This window comes from Phytophthora infestans, genomic scaffold, assembly GCF_000142945.1.
Source record: "Phytophthora infestans T30-4 supercont1.151 genomic scaffold, whole genome shotgun sequence".
Taxonomy (NCBI): domain Eukaryota; phylum Oomycota; class Peronosporomycetes; order Peronosporales; family Peronosporaceae; genus Phytophthora; species Phytophthora infestans.
In genome coordinates, this window is record NW_003303608.1 from 14,258 (window position 1) to 38,439 (window position 24,182).

A 24,182-nucleotide genomic window follows, 5' to 3' on the forward strand; every position below is an offset into this window, starting at 1 on the left:
CGATGTCGGATTCGCTGCTCGAGCCGAACGTGTCCTCAATCGTGTTCGCCGATAGCATGATGGACGTGTTGATTTGGGATGCCGTCACCGTCTCGTCAGCTGCAATATCTCCGTCGACCACACTCCCTCCGTCGGCCTCCGTACCGCTGTCATCACTGCTATCCACTGAGAGCCCGGCCTCAATCACGAAGGTTACTACATCGCATTCACCTGCGTAGACATTAGTAGTGATACTGCCCGATAAAATAAAGGACTCTAGACGTACCAACGAATGACTGTCCGCTGGGGGAGGAGTATCTTCACTTGTTTGAGAGCCCTGAAGGGCACTTAGACGTGCAGCCCGCTGCCCGGAGCTGCCGCCAAAGGTGCGTGAAGTCAACGGTCCGCACAGCGTCAGCGACCGCTGTCTCTCTGTTAGCCGCGCTTAACCGGATTCTTGCCATGCTGGCCACTGACCTGAGCTGAGGACTCATCACATGAGAGCGATCTGCAGCGCACACACCCTTTCTTTATCCGGATCAAATTTGACCTCTCCCAGCTTATATTTTTTCTTATAGATTTTAACTTGCTATCAGTAAGGTGTCCGTTTTTTTCGAGCCATTTGCTGTTTAAGCCTCCTTCTACGTCGTAACTTACGACTTTCGCCCTTCACAAAGTCGTAAGTTACGACGTTGGTAACGGAGGGGTTAAGGTGACGCGTGCAGATTGTAAAAAAATTTTAAAGCTGTGAGATACGCTTAATAACCTTACGACATACTTGTGGAAGGCTTGTGCGCCATTGAAATTTTCCAAATCTCATTTTTTTTCCGAGGCCATTGCTTGAACTGCACATTCTGCAAGGTGTCAATCGTCTTTCTCTCCGAGATAACAGCGAGCTCGTCATTGTACTGGCTAAAATTAAAAAAAGAAGTTTTTTTGTTACATTTCAGCACATATTGTGCGGAGTTACCGCTAACACAAAAAGTAATTATGCTTAATCTGGAAATAATACAATTTTACGATCTACGGTGAGTGTTTTTGTTACTTATTCTAGAATTAAACTTCTGCGTTACCAACGTCGTAATTTAAGACTTTGCGAAGGACGAAAGACGTAGCTTACGACGTACAGTGCAGCTGGAAGCTTCAAACAGGAAATGGCTCGAAAAAGGTGGACACGTTACTTTAATCAAGTCTCAATTGGCTGTATAAATTAAAGGATGAAGGAGGTAAAACTGGCAAATGCTAGGAAAAAGTAGGGCAGGGGTTGATGTGCAGCACTGAACTGTTCACAAGCGGTTGCTTGGATGAGTTGCCATTAGCACCCACTCGCAGTAGTGTCTTATTCCAGAATTTGCCAGAATGGCAAGAGCTCGATCCAGCTCTAGGCCAAAGCAGTCAACGCTTGCCAGCACGATGAACGTGCGCGCCGCCGACTTCATGCATCATCAGATACGCTCGGTTAAATGAACGTAAAAACGGCCTTTGGGTCGAATCGCAAATGCTTGGACGTATTAGACGCCGACAGGAGAGTCGTACGCCTTGTCTCGGATCCTGTTGCATCTAGGTTCACTGGTGAGTGACGCATGTGTGAATGGGGGCTTTATGTATCTTATGACTTGACATTTATAGGGAAGGATGTCGTTGTTGCGTATACCATTGATACGGGTTTCATAGTCGACGAGAGTGCCGAGAGCAAGGGTGGCGTGAGCGGCGATGAAGCCGCGCCAGCGGTAGAATTGATGACGGCGTCACAGATCGACACGTCCGTTGCGCTGTCTGCCAACACCATTGCAGCTATGCTCGGCTCGGACAGCGACGCCCAGTCGGGCACGGAGGCCCCGGTGGACCCGTATGACCACGACATGGTCGTTGGCGCGTTCACCGTCTTTTGTCGGATGACGAGACAAATAATTCGGATAGTTGTGACATGGGCGACGTCGACGGCGCCAATGTAGAGGATGGTGTGAGTGTTGACGAAGGTGGGAGTGTAGCGGGCGATGTCCCTGCTTTTGTTCCGGCAAACGACGTCAATGCTATGGCTAATGAAGATATGTCATATGGGTACGACGCAGTCGATTCTAGCGGCAGCGACTGTAGTGAAAATAGAGGCGACGATCTTACCGTGTGGCGTGAATATCCTCACGACATGGCCGTCCCAGACGACGATGTTGCTCACTTGAACGAAGTGTTGGTGGAGCCACTGGGTGGCAAACGGACACTGGAGGACATCGACAAGGATGCGCTACGGAGATTTGAGTGGAACCCGCAATTCACAGCTATCAACCGACGTCGCTAAGCCGACGCCCGAGATGCAAGATACGGCCCATTTGCCCATGCTATTGCTGTTCTACTTCCTACTTAAGTCATTATGGCGAGTATTGTCAAGGAGACCAATCGCTACAAGAAAAAAGCTGCGCATGCCAGAGCGAAACGAAATCGATTAAAGCAAAGAAAACGTAAAGCTGCAACATCGAAGACTGTCAAGCAGATCAAGCATCGATTACGCGCGGAACCAGCGTATCAGCCGCACGAGATACTACATGTAATTGATCTTTTAGTGGCGAGAATGCTGAACCCGATCACTCGACACTTTACTCGGCACTGGTCAATGACAGAGGATGGGGCGATTCCAGCCAGCAATTTTAATATGTTTATGGTTCAAAACCACTGTACGTCAAGCCTTCTGGGCTTCTACGTCGCTAACACTGAGGCGCCAAGAATTTGAGACAATCTGTGGAAGCTTCGACCTGTTGTCGATATCTTGCAGCACCGGTTTGCAAAATGTCGCTCTACAAATACGTACTCCCAGCGACATCGAAGCGCAGCACTACACGTATGTTCATACCCGACAAATCCCGCCGCTACGGAACAAAGCTGTTTATGGTATGTGACTCCGTGTTCGCATACTGACACAGATAAGTTGTTTTCAAAAGATTTTTAAGTCGTAACTTATGACTTCGAATTGTAATTTGATATTTTTGGTATGTCGTAACTAATTACTACAGAATCGAAGTATGCGTCGGGAAACACGATAAAAATAAGGAAGTGGATAAAGTCACACAATAATTGTCGGTAAGAAAAAAAATTTCTGACGGATAAAATCCCGACAAATCAGTCAGCATCAAAAGTGGAAAAAACACCCCCTCCCCCCCCCCTTCACCCCTCCCAACTTATTCTGGGCCTTTCATTTCAAAAGAGGCGCGAAAAGCAGGACAAGCAGCATGGCGAGCGTCGCGTCGGCATCCGAGCCCGACGCCGAGACCACTGAAGCTAAATCCCCGGAGGTCCACGTCCCCACATCTGCCGCCGTTGTCGCCCGAGCCCCACGTATGGATGAGGAGACGTTCGGGAGTTGGGGTGCGTTTTTCGAGTATTTTGACGCATATGAGCACAAAACCCACCAGATATTCAAGAAGAGGACCTCTACAAGCGCCACGGCGAGGAACGCGGATCTCCGAGACCGTGGTAAGGACACCCCGCAGACCATTATACCAGACGCTTTCGACAAGTACTACCGAAAGTTGGTGTGCACGCATAGTTGGTCAAGGCCCAGCCGTTCGAAGGGCAAGAGGCATAACTACTTCGTGAAGTCTACCGGATGTCAAGCGCAGATGACGGTCGTGAAGTCTACCGGATGTCAAGCGCAGATGACGGTCGTCGTAATTTGGGATGCTGCTCAGGGTTTTCAAGTAAAGGTTACGCACCAGGAGACAGTGCACAACCACTCACTAAGCTCAGGATCTTATGGAAATCACCCCTCAAATCGACGCGTTGCAGACGAAGACGTGATTGACTTCGTGGATGAGCTTCAAGCTGCCGGGGCGAAGAAAAAGCTGATTCTGCAGTTTCTGAGGAAGAAAACTGGTACGCTACATGATTGTATCCTTGTTATTATGCTTGTTTTGGTTCTAATGCCTGGTTAATAGGCAAGCATGTTACCCTGCGTGATGTGCACAATATTGTGGCGAAGCTGAAAGAGGCGCGGCGTGGAGCTACAACCGTCGAGGCAAGACTGGAGTCTGGTTTGCGCGATTTCTGCTCTCGAAAGGGTAATACGGCGACCATTTATGTGGATGACGAGAAGCTAGCGCAGACGATCACTTTTCAAACCCACCAGATGCGAAGGTTCTTTGAGGCGTTCCCACAGGTGTTGATGGTGGACGCCACTCACAACACCAACGATGCTCGATACAAGCTCTTCAGTTTCATGATTCACGATGTCTTCGGCCATGTAAGTACTCTCTTGGTGGCTGAGTCGATTGTGTGACTCTAATTGTACCTCTGTGTTGGTTTGGGTGCCTCTACTGTGCCCGTGTGTCCCGCTACATTTGTGTGCCTCTATGTGACTTTACTGTGGTTGTGTGCCATTGCTACAATTGTGTACCTCTTTGTGGCTGCTTGTGTACAGGGGCAATACGTGCAGCATGCACTCATGGAGAACGAAAGTGCTGATTGTTTGGGGGATGCAGTGAAATCGTTCAAATCATTTAACTCAACCTGGGACCAAGTTCGAGTGATTATCGCTGACAAAGACTTTGGAGAAACTGCGCTTCTGCAGAAGGCTTTTCCTGCAGCAAGAATTCTGCTCTGTGTCTTTCATGTGGTGAAGTATCTTCGGGGAGAAAGGGCAAAGAGGGAGTATAATATTGAAGATCGGGATAAGGTTGAGGACGCCGTTCACATGATGGTGGACGCCAAGACGGAGCTTGAGTACGAAACGAGTCGTAGATATCTGTACTACGTGGTTGACGGAAAGCAAATTACACTCGAAGAAGATATTCCAGAGGACTCAACACACCCATTTCTGAAGTACTTCCACGAGAATTGGCACAATTGCAGACACATGTGGAGTGGATTTGGTCGTGTAGACGTCCCTCATTTGGGAAACACGACAAACAACAGGTACTGAGGCGTTTTTGTGCTGTCTTAAGTTCTAATTGCTAACTGTTGACTTATAAAACGACTTAGGTTAGAGGCGGCATGGGGCCACTTGAAGGACGTGCTGAAGTCTACGATGGCGCTCGATGAGTGCTTGGATACTCTGCAGTTCTTGCAGTCTATTGCGGAGATGGAGTATGCGAAGACGTTGGACACATGCGTTACGCTGGAGCTGATGCTGAGTTGACGAAGCTATCAAAAGAGGTTAACCTGAGGATGCTTCGGGTCGCGGTGGGCCTATGGTGGCTTAATCACGAAGTCACTCACGTGGTGTGTCACCTTGTTCAAGTCACACTGGTCACACGATAGAGGTGACGGATAGCAACAGTCACTCTGGAGGCGCCAGTCACTCCGACGAAGTGACGAGTATCGCGCAAGGTTTCCCCGATCAATCTGAGATGCGGGACGAGCGGAGTATTGTGGGGCTATCACATTCGAGCTATGACGAGACAAAACAAGTAGCACCTCCAGCAAAGAGAGCGCTTTCAGATGGCGGACATCCCAGTTCCAGTTCAAGTGAGGAATGCTCATTCTTCCTCTCGAAAAGCACCAAAAGCCGCGGTCGGCCCAAGATACGAAAGAACCAGAAACAACAAGTGAAGAAGCAACGATTGGTGAGCTCTCTGAAGGAAGCCAAACAGCTCGTGCAAGGGACGTTGACGCCGGTTATCACGCTAAGCAATGTGGCCACAGTGTTGAAGTCGACATACAGTTACGAATCCGCATACGAGTTCCTCTCCAAATTATCGGTAAAGACGCTGGGCCCCAGGAAACGAGTAATAGCGAAGATGGTAGCCCCCAGTGAGGCCCTAAGCAGCGTCAAGTTCGTGTTCACCGAGCAATTCACGCATAAATGCAGAATTTTTTTGGAAACGTACAGAGAGGCACTACCAGACCCGAAGTCACCCGTAGGTGTTCGTCTCGCTAGGATCGGGGTCATCAGCGAGGACCAAGTGCAAGTAATGGTGGAGTACCATCACACGATGAAGTCTTTGGAGGCAGTGTCTGATACAATTGAGTGGATGGAAGCTACGTCGCTAAACAGACTGGATATTCCAGAAGGTCTCAATGAGTATGTTGAACTAGATAAGACCAAGGCTACCACAGCGCTGCAGCAGATTGTCTTGCCAATCTCACGCTTGACACCGTTCGGAATGGTCTCGAATGAATCCGCTCTGCTGCTAAGAGAAGACCTATGGCTGAACGACGACTGCATGATGCACGTAATGACGACGATCCAAGAAGAGCACGCACACGTTGGTATTATTTCGCCAGGCGTTACCGATACGGATGATCTTGAAACGCAGGAAAAGGTCATCAGTGGCTTCGATCCATTCCAAGAGCACAACACGCATGTGTTGCTGCCAATTCATATCAACAGAAACCACTGGTGCGGTGCAGTCTTTGACTTCAAGTCCACACCAAACCGGATCACAGTATTTGACCCCCAACAGAAGCCAAAGCAACTTGAAACGTGTGAAGACATTGTCAAGAAAATCTTTCCAGAGATAGTAGCCAAAATGGATTGGAAACGAGAAGTGTGGCTGAAGCAGACAGATGGACACAATTGCGGACCTCTTGTTCTCCTGTTTTTTGAGAGCATTGTGCGTGACGTCATTCTCCCGAAGTCGCCATCGAAGGCACTCCTTCGGTACTACAGGATGAGATATCTACTGAAGTCACTGCATGTTTAGGAGAGACGTTAGCACACTGCAAAAGTTGCGTAATTCATTCAGTTCATGCATCAACCGGGTTTCTTTACGATGTTCAACACTTTCTGGTACATGAAGCTATACATCAGAATGTCTTTAGGGCCTCCGTTGATCTCATTACTTCCACATCGGACTCACGGACTCACGTTGATCTCCTTACTTCCACATCGGACTCACGGACTCACTTGCCAAAAAAGGCTAAGTCATGTGTACAATCTGGCAACACGCAGACTTCATCGTATTCCTTCGACATTCGCACGACATTTGACGATTGCGCAACCACGTTCACACACTTGGAAGGCCTCAATAATGTCTACAAACGATGAAAAAAGACTACACATTTAAGATATGACACATGTCAAAAAGCCAAGCTGGCGCGGGAGGGTAGACTTTTCCGAAGAATTCAGTGCTCTGCTGCCACGGCTTCGTTTCTGAAACGAAAAAAATAAATTATATACATTAGATGGTGTTCCTTAGCGAGGACAGCCTTAATATTAAATCATTAATAATACTACACAATGCTGTAAAAATACAAGGATGCAAGAGCCTGTACCTCTGCTGGAATAGGACCGCGCGGTGGCAACCATATTTATAGAAGAAACACGTAATGAACCCTCCTATCTAGGGAATGTAACGGGTCAAAGTTCAAAATAAAAGATTTGAACAAGTTTTTATTTTAGCCAATGATAGAGTAAATTGAATCGACTGGTTCCTACGGGTAATATAGTTAAAATTTCTATCACTCTCGAAATGGCGCCTCAGCACGCCTATATAATTCTAACCAAGCGCGAAGCAATCGCGACTGCTGAGGCGTTAGGAAGCTGCCAAGCCGCATCAAAGAATTTAAATAGACGATAAAATGAACATCCAAGACTTTGCGGGTGCCCAAACCAGCAAAATCTTGAAGGGCCAGGGTGCAGCGCCGTTAATACACTTCTCTCACGATTTGGTAACCTTTATAAAGGATTTGCGACGAGAAGAATGGGTAAACCGTCTTCTTATTAATTTTTTTTTACATTGTGACCTAAAACCGCTTGTTGCTTAGTATTTGTACAGGTTTAATGATTCAATATTTCAAAGAGCAGCAAACGCGATGGCTTCAAACGAATCTTGCTGGTAAGGAAAGCGATGAGAAGGGTCTAAGTGCGTTAATGAGACTATGTCAGCAGTTTGCAGCACGGTAATATCTTTTGATTTTGTTGATTTTATATAAATGCTTTATTAAATAGTGTGATAGTCATGGATTAGAGGTTTGCAGCACGGTAATATCTTTTGACTTTGCTGATTTTATATAATTGCTTTATTAAATAGTGTGATAGTCGTGGAGCTACCAACACATCCGGTTGGTCATGTATACTCAGTGCAGGAGAGCAGTTTTATGGATGCCAAAGTGTGGGCGATATATGTACGAGAGCTGCTCAAGTTCGAGATCGAGGCACTATCAGTGCTTATACTCGATAACTTTGACGCACATGTTTCAAAAGAAGGACTTGATGTTGTTGTCGAGACAATGTCGGACCTGGTTTGCCAGCTACCGCCCAACAGTACAGCGGCCTGCCAGCCACTAGACGTTGAGGTTTTTCAACTTTGCTTTTTGCTAATTAATTCGTTTTATCTACCGATAAGAATTTGCGACGGATTTTCCTGTCGCGAAAATAAAAAAAGAACTACTATGGAGGATGGCGTTCAGAGGGTGGCGGATTTTACCGTCGTTGTCTGTATTATTTTTATGATATAGCGACATACATCATGGTACAATTCAATACTGTCACTTATATCAAAGCCATCCGCACCAGATCGCTAGCACGGCCATACTTACAACCCAATCTTTGTTTTAGCAAACACTGCATCCAGTAATCTTTAATAGTTCCATTTTTGCCTCCGTGCTGTATGGAAAGAGCGGGTAGCATTTACCAAAAAATCTGCTCCCAGAGCACAGATTCGTCGATTTTGTGGTTATTCAACTAAGTACGAGTTGAAGGAGCTCATTCGATGGCTGTGTGCTCTAACGGAAAAGTTAATCACCCTCTCGTCTTTTGCATTGCACATGCACAGCACTAAATGACACCCGAAATGTAGTGGGCCACACCATTACATAAGTAGGTAGATTTATATTACAAAAGTAGGTGCAGCAGCACACGGCTAGCGTGTGCTGAACTGCCATCATCCTATTGGTTGATATATGGGGATCCAGACCCATTATCAACCAATAAGGCGTTGACGTGTATTTGAGTGGCCAGGGCAAGCTGCCCTGGACCTAAATTAAAACAGAGTTGATTTCCCTTCAGACTAAGCCCTTCGTTTCACTGTCGTGGAACTTGTACGCTTCCTCATTGTTACGTGTAAGCTAGAAGCGGACACTCTAGGCCCGTTACACCTGGTAGCACTTAGTAGTCCTTCCCATGACCAAGTTCACAATGAGCCAAGGCCAGACGTCTGAAGCTTCAGGGTCAACCCTGGAGCATGCTGCTTTTCCTCATCTCACTCGTGTCGAGAGCGACGCCTTTCACCGCCTTGCGGCGGTGTCCGGTGAGGCTGTTGTCGCATCGCTGCTGAGCTCAGCGTCTCCCGATCAACAACGTCAAGCAGCTCAAGAGTTCATGGAACGCGAGCTCGCCGACGCAAATCGGCGAGCGACAACTCCCTCGCGCTCTCGAAGAATGACATCGTCAAGTTGGAGACGTCAACCTACTCCGGTGAAGGAGCGAATCGCCTTCCGTTGAATCGCTGGTTTCGCGAAATCGACATCGCTATCGCTTCGAGGATGATCGAGGCGCAAGGAGCGAAAGTTAACTTCTTACTTTCCCGACTGGCCGGGAAATCCAAGGAGTGGGCATCGGCAAACGGGTCGTCAACAACGATGCGTTCTCCACCCTGGAGGCCCTCCAGAGTGATCTTCGTCTTGCCTTCAAGCCTCCACAAGAGTGCGCGCAGAGTTCTTCGCTCAGCGACAAGGCGAGATGACCATGCGCGACTACGTCCAGAAGACACGCTACCTCGCGTCCTGCATCGTCACCAATCCGATTGACATGGCATGTCAAGTCCACGTCTTCGTGTTCAGCATGCGTGAAGGCATGACGCGACACTGTCGGACTCGAGCGGAACCCTCCTCTCTTGAGGAGGCATTTGCTCTCGCTTCGTGAAGACTACGTTGTGGCGGCGTCGTACGCGTGGGCAATGTCCGCGGAAGCTCACGAGTCAGTTCCGGAGCCGATGGAGATCGACGCGATTGACGCGTCGAACAACCGCCGTTGTGCGGCCCCTCGTGAGAATGGTGGTCGTCCCAGTCGATCCCTCACTTTCTTCCGCTGTCGGAAGGTTGGACATCGCGCGGCAGAGTGCCGTGCGCCCGCGCCAGTGCTCGCGCATACTGTCGATGCATCTCCTACCGTTCACAAAAAAAACGGTCAGGGCCAGTAGGTGCGGTGCGCCCTACTGGCTGGAATGGAGGTCCAGGTCCCCCGGTGGCAACCCAACCTTCTAGCCCTCGTGTGCTACACGCATCCTTCAATGCCAACACAGCGTCGGGCGACTCAAGACTGATCATCATCAGCCTCCATGTCGCCGGCGTCCGACGTCCACTACGCGCGCTTGTGGGCTCCGCAGCGACAACAACTTCTTCAGTGAGTCGTGTTTGTCGACGCTACCCAGCGAAATCGCTGTCTGCAATGATCGCGGACAGGTTGTAGCCAAGCTTGCTGACGGGAAGCCGCGCCACGTCGCGCGGCGCGAGATTACGTTGTCGTACACGCTCGACGGCTTTCGCACCAATGACGACTTCCTCGTGATTGAGAAGAACTACGCGTTTGATTGCATCCTGGGTATTCCGTGGTTGTCACGGTATCAACCAGAGATTGACTGGTGGGCCCACTCGGCTAAACACCGCAGCGGTTTCGACGTGAGCGAGGTGTTCACCCAACTCCTGGTTGCCCAGAAGGACTGGCCCCGCGTCCAGGACGCAGGCTGTACACAGAGTGAGCGATGGCCCTCTCTGCACGGCTTGCGCAGTGCTGTTGCACGAAGCCTCCTCGCGGCGAGGCGAGGACAAGAACACGATGGCGGTCGAGCAGGGGCTCCCGCAATACGAGCAAGCGGTCGAGCATGGGTTCCCGCAGCGCACAACTGCGTGGGTTCCCGCGGCGCACCATAGCGGTCGAGCATGAGTTCCCGCAGCACAACATAGCGGTCGAGCATGGGTTCCCACAATGCAATACGGCGGTCGAGCAGTCGAGGCTCCCGTCACCCAAGCCGGTGGTCGAGCAGCTGGAGCTCCCGCCGAACGATCACGCGGTCGAGCAGTGACCCCCGCGTGTGACCGGCACAGTCGAGAGTGAGCTCCAGTGCCTTGAGCGGGGTGATACATCGTCCAGCGAGAGCGGTTCTTCCTCCTCGAGTACACACTCGAGGCGCCGGGCAAAGAAGTCGAAGCGCCGTCGTTTGTAGCCACGATCATAGTCAGTAAAAGTGTAAGTAAAACAGCACAAAATATGCCTGCCCCATCCCATAATTGAAATAATTCAAATACTCGTATCCTAATAGCAACATCGACGCACCCATTTCACCTAATATACCTAACGTGGGAGCCATGGATGAGCTTTACCACACTTCTGTATTCCTGTTTGCGACCCAGCCTTGGTGTTTGTAAACACTGTTGGCGGAAACCAATAAAATTGTATAATGTCATAGACAAGTTTCACCAGTCATGTTTGCGACCCAGCCTTGGTATTTGTAAACATAAACCCATTTGGTATGCTAACGGTAAACGATATTGACCCCGGACTAATGAGAAAGTGAAGCGGCGCACGTGCTAGGATTCCATGCGCGTGCTCTCCACAAGCACGACATGCCTGTGGGTGCATAGATTAATTTCTGAAGCAGAATATAATCCCACGAGTATTATCTAACGCATGTGTTCTCGTTTTATTTGGAGTTTCTCTCGTTTTTATTGGAAGCCATCTCAATTTGACTGTGAAATGGTGTAGGAGTGAGCCTTTTTTTCTCCAGCGTCCTTGTACATCTAGAACACATGTATGCAGACGTTATGTGATCTGTTGAACAATCTAATAAATGAACATACGAATTGTTCCGGTACAGACTGGTAACGCAGATTTTACTCCATACTGGTGGTACGCCACTCGAGCTACTAATATTTTTCTCAAACACCTGGATTTCCTTTATGTGGTTTTGTTTTTGGAAATTTGACAACGGTCGTATAGATTTAATCTTAACTGATAGCACTAGTAAGATCTCCGACAATTCCAGTCCGCGGTATCGAGCTAATTTGCTCTGCCAAGCGCGGTTTATAAAAATTGCAAGTCTCGCAGAAACAGTAGTTTATTATTAGCCGCGCTGCGAAGAAATATATAGTCCGGAGAAGGACTATTATGAGCGTATATACTTGACCCGTAGGGTTAGGTTTCAAATTTAGGCGAGCTAATTGTTTACCTCACTTGTACGCATTTCTAAACAAGCTCTAAATATGTTTTTGCAGTGTACCTCCGCATGGACTTGGAGCGTTCTTGACGTTTGATTGTAAGCTGACGATACTATAAATCGGATTAGTGCTAACCGTCTGCGGTGGCCTGGCTGACCTCGCGTTCTGTTTGTCGATCCTATATTCCGGAACGTTGGCGGAATCTCTGTCACTGGAATTGCGACCATTGTAGGCACATATCGACGGAAGATATGACCTATACGATGCTTAAGGCCTACATATTTTCCAATCTTTAGAAAATCTTTATTTCAGCTCCCCCACAAACTATAACGACCGTGAGCTACGGTGTAAGCTACGGTCACGCTGTAACCTTGTTCGCTCACAGTTGTCCGCTCAAATTTTGCTTAGTTAGCGCATCTATGGCATCAGATCATCTCTTCCGTCGCAAGGTAAATACTTTTAGAATAATAGCGCTCCATGCGCCAGACCAAGCGCTGTGCTACATTGTGTCTGCTGAACTTACCGCTTCCTTGATAAGCGACATTCTGTGCTCGACCAGCGAATCGTAATCACCTCGCACAAGAAACTCGCGCCATTGTCGGCAACGATGACAACCTTCTTGTCCACACAGCACTCCTTGCATTCGTCGGTGTTGACGGATGCAGCGAACAGGTCCGACGCAAACGCTGCGTTCTCCTCCTTGCGCACGGAGCCATCGTGCGTGCGCAGTAGTACGAGCGCTTGATCGAACCGCACTGCACTTGTAAGTTTTTGCCCTTAGACGGAGCACGCTAGGCCGTTGCTCAATACTGCCCTTGCAACAATGCGGCGGGCAGATATGTAATAAACACAGCGTTGGATACAACCACACCCAGCCAGTTTTGGCCTGCCTATATGCGTCAAGAACGCGCTTCTTCTCATTGCCCCGCGCGCTGGTAGTGAGGCTATTTACACCAATAATATAAGCAAAAACACCAAAAATGTACTATCAGCACCGACAAAGCACGGCTAGCAGAGTCATATCGCTAGCACCACCAACTTCTCAAGACTGACCACCACAATAGTACGTCCTGCACCAACCGTAATTCACTCGCTAATTGCCCAATCGGCAACCTGATCGTCACCGAAATATCATCCAACCAGCGCATTTCCCAGCGAGGGGGGGGGGCGGCAAAATCATATTCCGATCAGCCACCTGAAGCTCATTCTCCCAGCTCCTCCCTTTTGAAATGACCATTCGACACCCTTGACAGCTTCTCGCCTCAGCAATGCCATGCATTCAGACAGCGAACCTTCTGGATGGTTTCAAGCAGACTAGGGTGGTGAAGAGTGAGCTGACCCCGTGCAAGGCTTGCGCAGATGTAACGTCGGTCCAAGAGCGTGTGACGTTGGCAATGCTTCCATACACCGAGTGATTTGCGACAGCGAACAATCCATGCGAGACGTACAATGCAGCGATCAAAAGAGATGTCACGCTCCGCAGAAAGCAGAACGTCGGCGCCCTACTGTCCAAGCTACTTACTCTCTGTGTCAAAGTGAAGCTGCCACCGCCTGACCATTTGCCGTGTCCCCTGAGCCATATTCTTGGTTGGTTCGTCGAGCTCGGGCGATGGCGCGAGCGGGCTTGCTTGAGCTACACTCCCGGTCTCGGGACGGTATCGCATTTTTGCTAGCTACCGCGACTGAGGCCGACGCTTTGGATACAGTCCGTGTTATCAGCAAGCCGTGCCCGCGTGTACAGGATGAGATTCGCCGACGCAACGCTAAGGACTTACGCGTTACAGCCCGGCTGAGCAAATTGTCTGCTGCAACGTGAAACGCTTGGTATGCCCTCACAGGGGTGACTGATTGACATCAATTCATGTAAGTGAACTTGTCATTTTTGCGATTAAGCACGGCTCTTGTGGGCACACACCCTACGCGATGGAATGCTGTGGAACTATGGATCTAAATAGACATCAGACACTTGTCAATCGAGGAGCCTCGGTCCGCAAAAAGGTACAGAGCTCCCGCGGGCGTCTCGCAAAAATGGTGCGGCACTAGAGAAGGCGTAAGATCTGCATTGAAGGAGATGTTAAAGAGTCTAACGTCTTTAGTCTCTAAATATCAATAAATAAGTCATTTAAGTTTGTTTATATCATATCACATTCACCTTGGCTTAATTTGCTTTATTATTGTGTGTGCTAACAACTTTCCGTTAGCGTTGCTCCCTGATACCATTTGTGCGAGCAATCCTTCATCTACATTCTCTACCTAATGCCGTTTCTTGCAGACATTCCGGGGTGTTAACGTCTCACGATATTTAGGCATTGTGGTGATATGAGCTCATGTGCACTCCAAATCATCTTTAACGGTTTGGCTTAGTCAGGGATGCGGAACAACTTACCAATTGCCACTACCGCGTCTAAAATTCGTTAGCCGGGTCATTACGTGGACCCACCTTAGCTTTCACCTACTTTACGCTTTTAAAAATACAGCTAAACGTTCCGTCAAATACTAGCACCCTTTGCAGAGCGCTAAGCGTATTATAAGCTATGGGGCAACGAGCGAATTAAAATTCAAGTGATAATATTAACGCTTAATGCGAGCTAAGCAATGACTTCTTTTACTCTTTCTTCAAATTTGCTCTTTCCGAAAACCGCTTCAACGTACCTACGAAGTAGTCCAGCAGACGCATCACATCAATGATAACATTACTTGTTGGGGCTGCTAGATACGTGTACATATTCATGAATTTAACTAATTGAACACTTTACGAAATGTAAAGATGACTCTAACGTCTTTCGTGAAGGTGTCTTATATTACGTGGAAAAGAAAGTTGCATATATTATAGCACATCTATATGCAGCGGATTCGTGACTGTTTTGACGGGGCTGCCACATCAAGAGATAGAGACGTTGAAATTGCATACTTTATCACTTCAACGAGCTTCCAAAATAATAAAACACGAAAAGTCCACAACGAAATTTATATGGTCTAGTATCTTCTTTTCCCATAGCCTCTCAATACGGCGCTAAACCCAGGCACGTATATCCTTCACGCACTGTAAGTAATTCCAGTGAGTTGGCGCTTTGGGAAGTCGTTTTTGTTTGCGAAAGCGTGTCACAACGTTAGAGACTTCCTGAAAGACTAACGCAGAAGCCTCGCTGCTGACCGCATCGCTTTATGAAAATCCACCGTCAACCTAGCGGTCAGCGTAAACAGGAATCTTGACTACGACGCGTGGAATCTAAACTCTGCTGTCTCCATTTTTTTCCATATTTCGTAAGATCGCACAGATCGTTGATAATATCCACCTTTTTATCACCAATACACCGCACACTATCGTAGCCTAGAAGAGCATGGACTAGGTTTTCAACAATCGCCACCTCCGGGCGTGTCGATGCGCGCTCTGCAATCGCGGAGGTCCTCTTGAGGCCTTCTGGCTACGCGACAATATTTCGCTTGGGCGGTCTTGCTCTTAGAATATGATTTGGGACAGAGCATAATACAGTCGTCTACACAACACATTACAATATTTGTCTCAAACGGTAGGTCGATGTGTGTGGCGGAAAAGCAACGGGAGTCGATGGAAAGAATATCGTTCATATTTTGCACTGGTGCTCCTGCTGATTATAGAGTGCTGACAAAAAAATGTTGGTGTTTCTGGTATTTCCTCGCTCGTAGTTCTGGGCTTTTCGTAATATGGATGGTGCTGTCTGCGGTCCAGATGGCGACTGGGCTTGCTGGCTGGGTTGGGCTGTCGTGAGGAACGTGGGCTGTGGGAGAAGCCGTCTTGAGCAATGTAACCGACGATCCACTTTGGTTGGTAAGAATTTGTCGTAAAACCACGTTAGTCGTAAAACCTATTTTTTTCTTTTTACCTCATTCGACCGCTTAGCTTAGGAAAAGGCTCAAGTAGGCTGGTAAAAGGTGTACTTCCGCAGAAATGAATAGGAATACTGGGGTTAGTGCTGGTGATGAAGGTGGTGTCGGCGAAACGGTCAGCGTGGTAGGAACGGCACCCACTGGCGCGACCGGCGCGATTTGATCTACGATAAAAAAAATGACTCCTTGACGTTTACAAATAGGCGAGTTATACTAATACTAATAGCGAGTACTTCTGTATTAATTTTGCTTTCGGTCTGCTTTGGCGCCGCTTATCCCTTTTTTGTCAAAAAACAGAAAATATATACTGATTTCGGCAAATTCCCAATTATACTTGCCATTTGCCCTGGCCAATCAGATTGCTAGTACTTCTCTGTCCCACCAATTTATGGAATTTTGATTTTTTGAAAGTAGCACTACCAACATGAGCTTGATTAAAGTCTAAGTACCCTCAATCGAAAAATTGAGTCATGAGCTATTCGCTATGTTTTTTGTGGCTTCATAACAGCGAGCAGCAAGTAAATAGCAACGTCAATTTAGTCTCATATTTGGAAGGGATTCTGTTATTTTTAGGTTTATTAGCGATACTTTACAAAATTTCCAGTAAATGCTCATTACGATATGGCGATGTACCCATCAGCGTAATCACTATCGGCGTGTGTAACAGTCAGGGGTTAATGGCAGGGGTTAATGGTAACTCCAAAATCGGTAAAGTTAATATTGTAAAAATATCACCTGTAGACTAGTTAAATAAAAAATATCACCTAATATTTTCTTCTGAGACAATAATATCATATTATGATATTATTAAATATCAACTTAATATATCTTAATACGATATTATATTTTTAATGATTGCGTAATCGGGATAAATGCACCAATCAGATGTCGTTAACGCTCGACTAGCTGAAGTATTACTAATCAACCCTGAGGGAGGGACAATTGTGAGAGTGACGGCAAGGTTGGCGTCGTGTGTTGGCACTGCTGAGTGGATTAATCTAGCGCCACAGGCAGCAGGTTTATTAGACGCACGATGTCGACGAGGAGATCGGTAGAGAACAAGAACAAATGTCTTGATATCGCTCTATCAACGTTAGATAGCTGCAAGCGTTTGCAGTTTTCCATCTCGATCGCCTTTGTCGGTGTCACAGTGAAATACCAGAGCAAATACTCGTCATTTTAAAGCCTACTGCTTTTCTAGAACCTGATCGAAAAGTTATTTGGCTCCGCTCGGTTCACAGGTGGCAAGAAACGTACTTAAGTGGGAAAATAGCATAAAATATCATGTAGTATCTAATGTTTTTCAGCTCTCCGAGTTTATATTAAAATATTATGTTAGCTTTTGCAAAACTGAGTTACTATTAGTATTTAATACCGAACATAGTACTACTACTATCAAAATATCATATGATATTTGGTTACCATTAGCCCCTGGTAACAGTCGCTTTGTATGTATCAAATCAGAGGAAAATGTCACTAACTGATAGGACGAAGCACGATACCAGCCAATGGGATCATTGTAACGTCTTTCGTGTTTTACACACATAACCGAAATCCCTATAAGGCTCAGTCTTATATCGTCCCAAAAGAGGGATGGACCAATCAGCGATCTAGTTTGCGGGATATTGGGATGGCCTGTAGGGCTGACACCCCTTCTCGTCCCACTGGGACGCTGTGTGGCACGGTCTTGGGATACACAAATCCCGCTCATCTCAAGTCCAATCGTCTATTCCACAGTTGACAGCAGCAGCACACACCGCCGACACGAGCCACCTGTCCGCAACCGCCGCCATGGCGACGACAGAACCCGTCACCACCATCGTGAAGCGGATTGGACAACCGCTACATGGGGACAACGACGAGGAAATTCGCTCTTTCTTGACGGGAGTTACCGCGAAAGAGCTGCGCAGTGCTTGCAGAATCTACCACGTAAAAGTTCGCTCCAAAACCGCTAACCTCGACAACAAACTCGGCTACGAAAACGTACTTGTGGAGCTAGCTCGATCCCGGCGAGAGAGTGAAGAAGCAACACGTGATGAGCGTGACAAGCGTCAAGGTTCTACTGTGGTTGCAGCTGCTGTGACTACACGTAAGACGCGACACTGCTGTTTTCGTTTGCTAAATGTTTTATTTAGTGATCGTTTTGTGGAGCAACTTGGTTTAATGGGCGCTCAGCCGACCCGACGTGAGCTAGATGCTGGAGCTATTGGTGGCCGTAATGCCTTCTGGGGACAGGTAGCAGTGGAGTATGTCAAGGACCGCCCAGAGTATGGCCGCCTGGTCTCAGCAGATAGCCGCTTCAAAGGGATGGATCCGCACCATATTGTGCCTCACACTAGTGAAAAGCTGATGCAGATTTGGAAGGACGCTACACTAAAGTTTGCATCAGCACATGCACGTGCTATCCAGTCAGGAACGCACGAAACGGATTTTTACGATTTTTGCTCGGGGCAGTTGGAAGCGCTGTATGTTAACACGTGGTTAACGGTACGTCCTCAAGCTTTTGATGCTGCGGTGGGCAGCCTTCCAAAACGCAGTCGTTTGGACACGTTGATTGACGATGATGGAGGTGACACTAATGACGAGAGGACCCCTACTAAACGGCGTCGAGCCGAGACACACGACGTCATCAGTTACCTAGAGACCCGGTTCGGCTCCAGCAAAGAGCGAGAAATAGAAGAGAAATTGCAAGCTAGGACCGCAGTCTTCGCTGAGTTGGAGAAGTTGACAAGCTCACTGTGTTCAGCAAAGCAAGCTGGTTTGCGTGAATCGGTGATTACTCGTCTAGAGAACAAGGTTGAGCTCTATGTTCAGAGAATTGAAGATTTAGATAAATCCGATTAAGAAGAATACATATAAAATGAGAATCATTTTCTTTTGTATTTATGAGAAGAATTTTACTTTTTGCATTTACAAGTAGTTGTTCAAGCTCTATTTGTAATTATGCGACCAGCTCTTCACTTCAACCGTACACTATGAAGGCCTGCGCAAATTGTAGCGCGCAACCTTTTCGACCATCGCTTCACGCATGAACCCGTTGATTGCAACTTCTGCTGTTGTTGTCGAAGGTTCGTAGCCTAGCAGCGAGACTAACGAGTTGCCATGACGTTTCACTAAACCTTGATTGATTCACTCCTCCACAATATCGTAACTTGTATTGGTAGCGTAGAAGCTATTCTGCGCGAAATTGTGCAGGCGGGCAGCGGCATTGACTACATGTGAAACATGGTCTAGAGAAACAAGTAGAGGGCGGGCAAAAATGCGCCATCTGCAAACTAGCAAACCAAATGACATTTCGATCCGAATTCGTAGTTGCGATAGATAAAAATTGTATGCATCCCGATCGGGACTCGTCACCTCGTTGCGGTAAATGGTGTCAGCATATTCATTCCGCACACGTACGCGTTATCACCAATCAAGTAAAATCCGCTTTCCATGCAGTCGAGCTGCCCGCTCAGTGCACTTTGTTGGAAAGCACGACTGTCATTGCAACTTCCAGGATGTGCAACGTTAACGTAAGTAAATCTGCATCGGTAGTCACAACAGGCTTGGACATTAACACCATAACGTCGGTAGTGCCCGCTATAATAGCGCTGGGGCCCAACACCGCCAGTCTCATTCCGCCTCGGAGCTCTTGTGGCACACAACCACCCGTCGACGCACCCCACGCAGCCGGAAAATACCCCCTCTGCACTCAGTGACTTAAATGCAGCAGCACTTGCCTCGCGTTTTGTAGGAGAGCACGGAAACGAAAGCCGCAACTCTCCTGTTCCATTAATGGCTTCAATTACCAGCCAAACAACCCGATAAACGAAGCTTTGCTTATACCAGCAAGTCGCCTAATATCATGCACGGAACCTCCTGCTAAAAAGCGTAGCGTCAATTGCAAGGCATTATCAGCGGCGATCCACCCCCGTCTCACCCATGCATGCGGCGAAATCAATAGCTCTGGCGCAATAATCTGCTCTAGCCCCTGAACGCAATAGCAGACATCCGATAACACGCTTGAAACTGACTCTCGGCAAGTAGCAGATTAAGCTCGCGATCCCACTTGATCTTCGCACGCACCGTCTGGGGTGCTCGTAAGGGTCTAGGTAGTACAGACGAAAGCAGCAAAGTTATGCATATCGCGTCTTCACGCGATGGCATTGCGCCGCTGTTCCAGTCAATGTTCTTATATAGTATATGTTGGCCACACCATAAAACATTCCTTCCTGTTTATAACACCGGGTTGGAAGTCCTGCGGATTCTCGAAATTGCAGGCATCCCATCCCGCTATTGTGGGGCAGATATCAGACCGAGCCTAAGCCGACGGGTTTTCCCCATAAAGTACGAAATAGGGTCGCTCGGCAACACGAATCCATGTGGTTTTTAAGATCCGTGTGCGGGCTAAATCTTAGGACCAAGCATGGCTGGGCCCTATAGGTATATGTCCAGGAAGTTAGTTTTGGAGGGTCACGCATTTTTTTTTAAGATTTGCAGTCTTATGGCACCCATTCCTTCCCTTATGTCAATAGTCTCTGCCATTTAAAACTTTTCAGTCAGCCCGTATTAAAAGCAAAATACAAAAGCTGCTTATTAGTAACGTACATGTATACCGAAGACAAAAATTTAAAGGTGCGATTCCATGTATGGATCATACAAGAACGGGCCATTCGCGATCGGGAAATGGTCTAGGTCGCTAACCCATTTAACATGGCGTGCGCAAAAGAGAGAGGGAGGTGGTGAAATCGAGCAAATCAAGATGGAGAAGATCAACCGAGACGAGTAGATTCGAGGTCACGTAGGCTGTTAATACATGTACGCGGCGTAGCCCCGCGAGGCAGCTGCACGCGGTATCGGGCCCAGCGCCGGCCTTCCAGTGAGCCGAGCATCGCACTCCAGTTCGTTTTGCATCTGATCATCGGGCCATATTGTGTTTCCGCGGTGCCACATATTCGGAAGAGTTGCCTCGCTATTAAGGGATCAAAAGCACCAATTCAGCCATCGATGAAATAAATCTCTTTTTCTTAATTTTTAAATGATAATTGTTGTTTTAAATACGCCTACATATTTAGAAATGAAGTTTACGATTTATGCTCACGACCGACGATTGTGAGACAGAACACTCGTAATCCAGGACCAGGATTATTTGAAATCCAGGTACAAAACGTGCAAAACCCAAAAGATACGTACGTACCCATCTATGGACATGCGATTGCGACTTTCGTTCCTCATTCTCCGATTATCATTATATAGCACAAGCAAAACCAAGAGACAATAGCAAAGGTCGACAACCTAGCACAGTTTCCGACCAAGAATGTATACTTCTCTGTCCCACCAATTTTCAAATCCCAAGCAGCTCATTTTGTGGTTATAGTACCTCATCTTGTGGTATAGCACTCTCTTTTAAATACCACTACGTTTTTTTTAGTACTATGATATTAATTCCGATGGAGCGTGGGATGGGGACAATGCACAGCTGGTAATCTTGACACACTTACTTCAAGATTGCTGGTAAAACCTCGTTTAGGTTTTATGGTGCCTTCTATGACATCTGTCCCATGTACCTGGATGCGTGATGCTTTGATATTTGTCACAGGAGGGTATGTCACGTCGATTACATTTAATATGCTGCTGTTCTGTAACTCCGTAATACGGAGTCCGTATCAACCATAATCTCACTTACAAATATTCAGTGTGTGTGTGGGAGCAACCTCCATGGAACCAAGCGCACGGCTTCATCGCCATCAGAGTGACGTTAATTCAACTCGTCTTCGCTTTCCAGAAATACGGCCATTTAAAAATGACGAGCACATCATCCCGAATGAAATCGATACTCAAGAATGGAGGTGGTCAATTGAGGGCATCCGAGCGGTGGACATACGTTCTCTTCCGTGGTTAGGCTGGCTCTTCGTTTACGCTTTCGTTCAGTTCTACTTCTCCACCAGTCGCTGTCTCGCTCTCAAAACTCTAGTGAATATGTACGGAAGTTCCACGGATTACACAGTGGTGGTCAAGATATCAGCGTTAAGTCTTGGATTCCTCGAGGATTTCGTGTGCACGACGTACTTCGCGACTGCGCTTTGGACGTTCGATACTCTCAAGCAAGTGGCGTTAGAGCGCTTAAAAACAACTAGCGGGATGCCGTTGGAGATTGTTGGGGAGATTGCTAATTTCACGGTCTCGTGGCTGCTGTTTATAGCAATGATGGCGCCTTTCATAGCTGATATGGTGCTGGTGGTATACCGCGACATGCGATTCTCGTTCAGTCTCCTCGCTACGTTGATCAGAGAGAGGGAACATCTCAAAGACGCTCCGATATCCAGTGACGAAGTCCAAGCAGCCTACGTGACTGCAGGTTATCTCGCTGTTATTGCTGCCATGTTCGCATTGGTGCGAGTCTGGGCTAAGTGGGCTAATCTGGCACTCTGGAACCCGACGCAGCTAATACTGAATCCCGTGACTAACCTAACAATTGGGAAATCATTCAAGAAAGGTGAAGCAGGTGTCAAGTACGAATCGCTTTCTCTAGAAGATGGCGATAAAGCCTCAAACATTGGGATCAAAGCCTCAACTACTCGGTTTCAACTGGTACGCGTTGCTGTCGTCATCCTGAGCCTTGTGGTGTTACCTGCGATTGCTGTGGTAGCCCGGAGCGCTTGCTCGCCGCTCGTGGCGTACACAGCGTTAAACGTGACACTGAACGAGTTGCTTCTCCACATGTTCGAACCTGCCCCCATGGAGGTTAAACTTGCAAACCTAATCGGGGATGGACCGTGGGTAGAGAAGTTCATCGACAAGGCCGAAGATCACGAGCGCTTTGGAGATGATACACTGTACCGACGCACCACAGGCTTCAAAGGAGAGCTAGCCTTTAACGTCACAATTGACAACGACAATCCGCCAAATGTTTTAATCATTGGAGTGGAATCTTTCCGGTACCGAGACTCGCGGTACCTCGTGGGAGAGGAAGACCCGTCAAACTTGTTCAAAGGCACAAATTTGACAATAACGCCGAATTTCGACCGATGGGCGAGGCGAGGCGTCGCCATGCGCAATATTTGGTCCAGTATCCCGACCAGTCGGTCTCTGGAAAGTCTGTTATTTGCGCAAGTTCCTTACCACAGCAACACACAGAGTGGGATCACAGGAGGAAGAAATGAGACGAAGCTTTCAGGACTGCCCCAACTTTTCTCTCAAAAAGGCTATGAAACATTTTTCACCACGGGATCGTCAATAAAGCTGGATGCGTGGAATGTTTTTTTGCCTACACATGGCTACGACAATGTGTGGAACGACAAGGTGATGAAGTGGATGGCGGAGGAGAAGTTCAATATCAGTCGCGATGACTGGAGAGGCAGTGAACACCGAGGGCTCGGCTGGGGTGTCCATGATGACGTCAGTTTTCGACTTGTAGGCGACTTGCTACTGAACAAACTGAAGCAGCAAAGAAAAAGAATGGCGCGTGGGGAGCCAAAGAAGCCCATGTTTGTCACGCACTACACAATTTCGAGTCACGAACCTTATAAATCATGGCCCAAATGGTACCAAAAGTCTGCAAAGCCCGACTTTTCAGCCATGTACGAAGGCGAGGAACACGCAGACAGGATCGAAAGGTACATGAAAGTAAGGTATTTTACCGATATGGAGCTTGGCAAGTTCATGGATCGTATGCAGAAAGGAGGGTTCCTCAATGACACTATCGTGGTCATTGTAGGCGACCACGGCCAAGCGCCCGAAATCGACAATTACCACTTACATGAGGAATCTGTGACGCGTGTACCAGCCGCGATCATTGCCGAAGGTCGACTGGGAGACGCTGTGGGTCTCGTGATCGACGACGCAGCAGAGCAGTACGACATTCTCAATACTCTCGCGGACATTACCGGCTTACCGAAGGGAGGATTCCAGCAGAATGGCATTGGACGCTCACTCAAGCGTAAGTCGATGGTGACCTTGGTCGAGGCGTCATGGGCAGAGGACATGGTGCTTGGGCTCATAACCTGTTAACGGTGTAGAGGTGTTGGAACGAAGCTTGGGACTGAACGGAGTGACTTCTGCACTTGGTGCGGAGACCGGAGTGAAGGCACTTGAGCGGAAGAAGGAAGATTCGAAAGTGATTGATTTATCGGGGCTTACACAGTCCTCACTACCTAGGTCATCCAATCATTCTACTCGTCCAATCATTGGTGGCATAAACAACGTACCATAATCACAGCGGGATCGTATTGGACCGGTTCAGGTTGACCGGTTAATGGGTACAACTGGTA

General features: G+C 47.8%; 1 protein-coding gene across 1 annotated transcript; it reads left to right on the forward strand.

The window, feature by feature from the left end:
* Positions 1-21,891: 21,891 nt before the first annotated feature.
* On the forward strand, positions 21,892-23,855 carry PITG_20920 (sulfatase-like protein; the record flags this gene model as incomplete). Its single annotated transcript, XM_002895593.1, has 3 exons — positions 21,892-22,270; positions 22,481-23,765; positions 23,816-23,855. 3 exons carry the CDS (start codon positions 21,892-21,894, stop codon positions 23,853-23,855), a joined length of 1,704 nt encoding a protein of 567 aa, XP_002895639.1.
* Between the last annotated feature and the right edge of the window lie 327 nt (positions 23,856-24,182).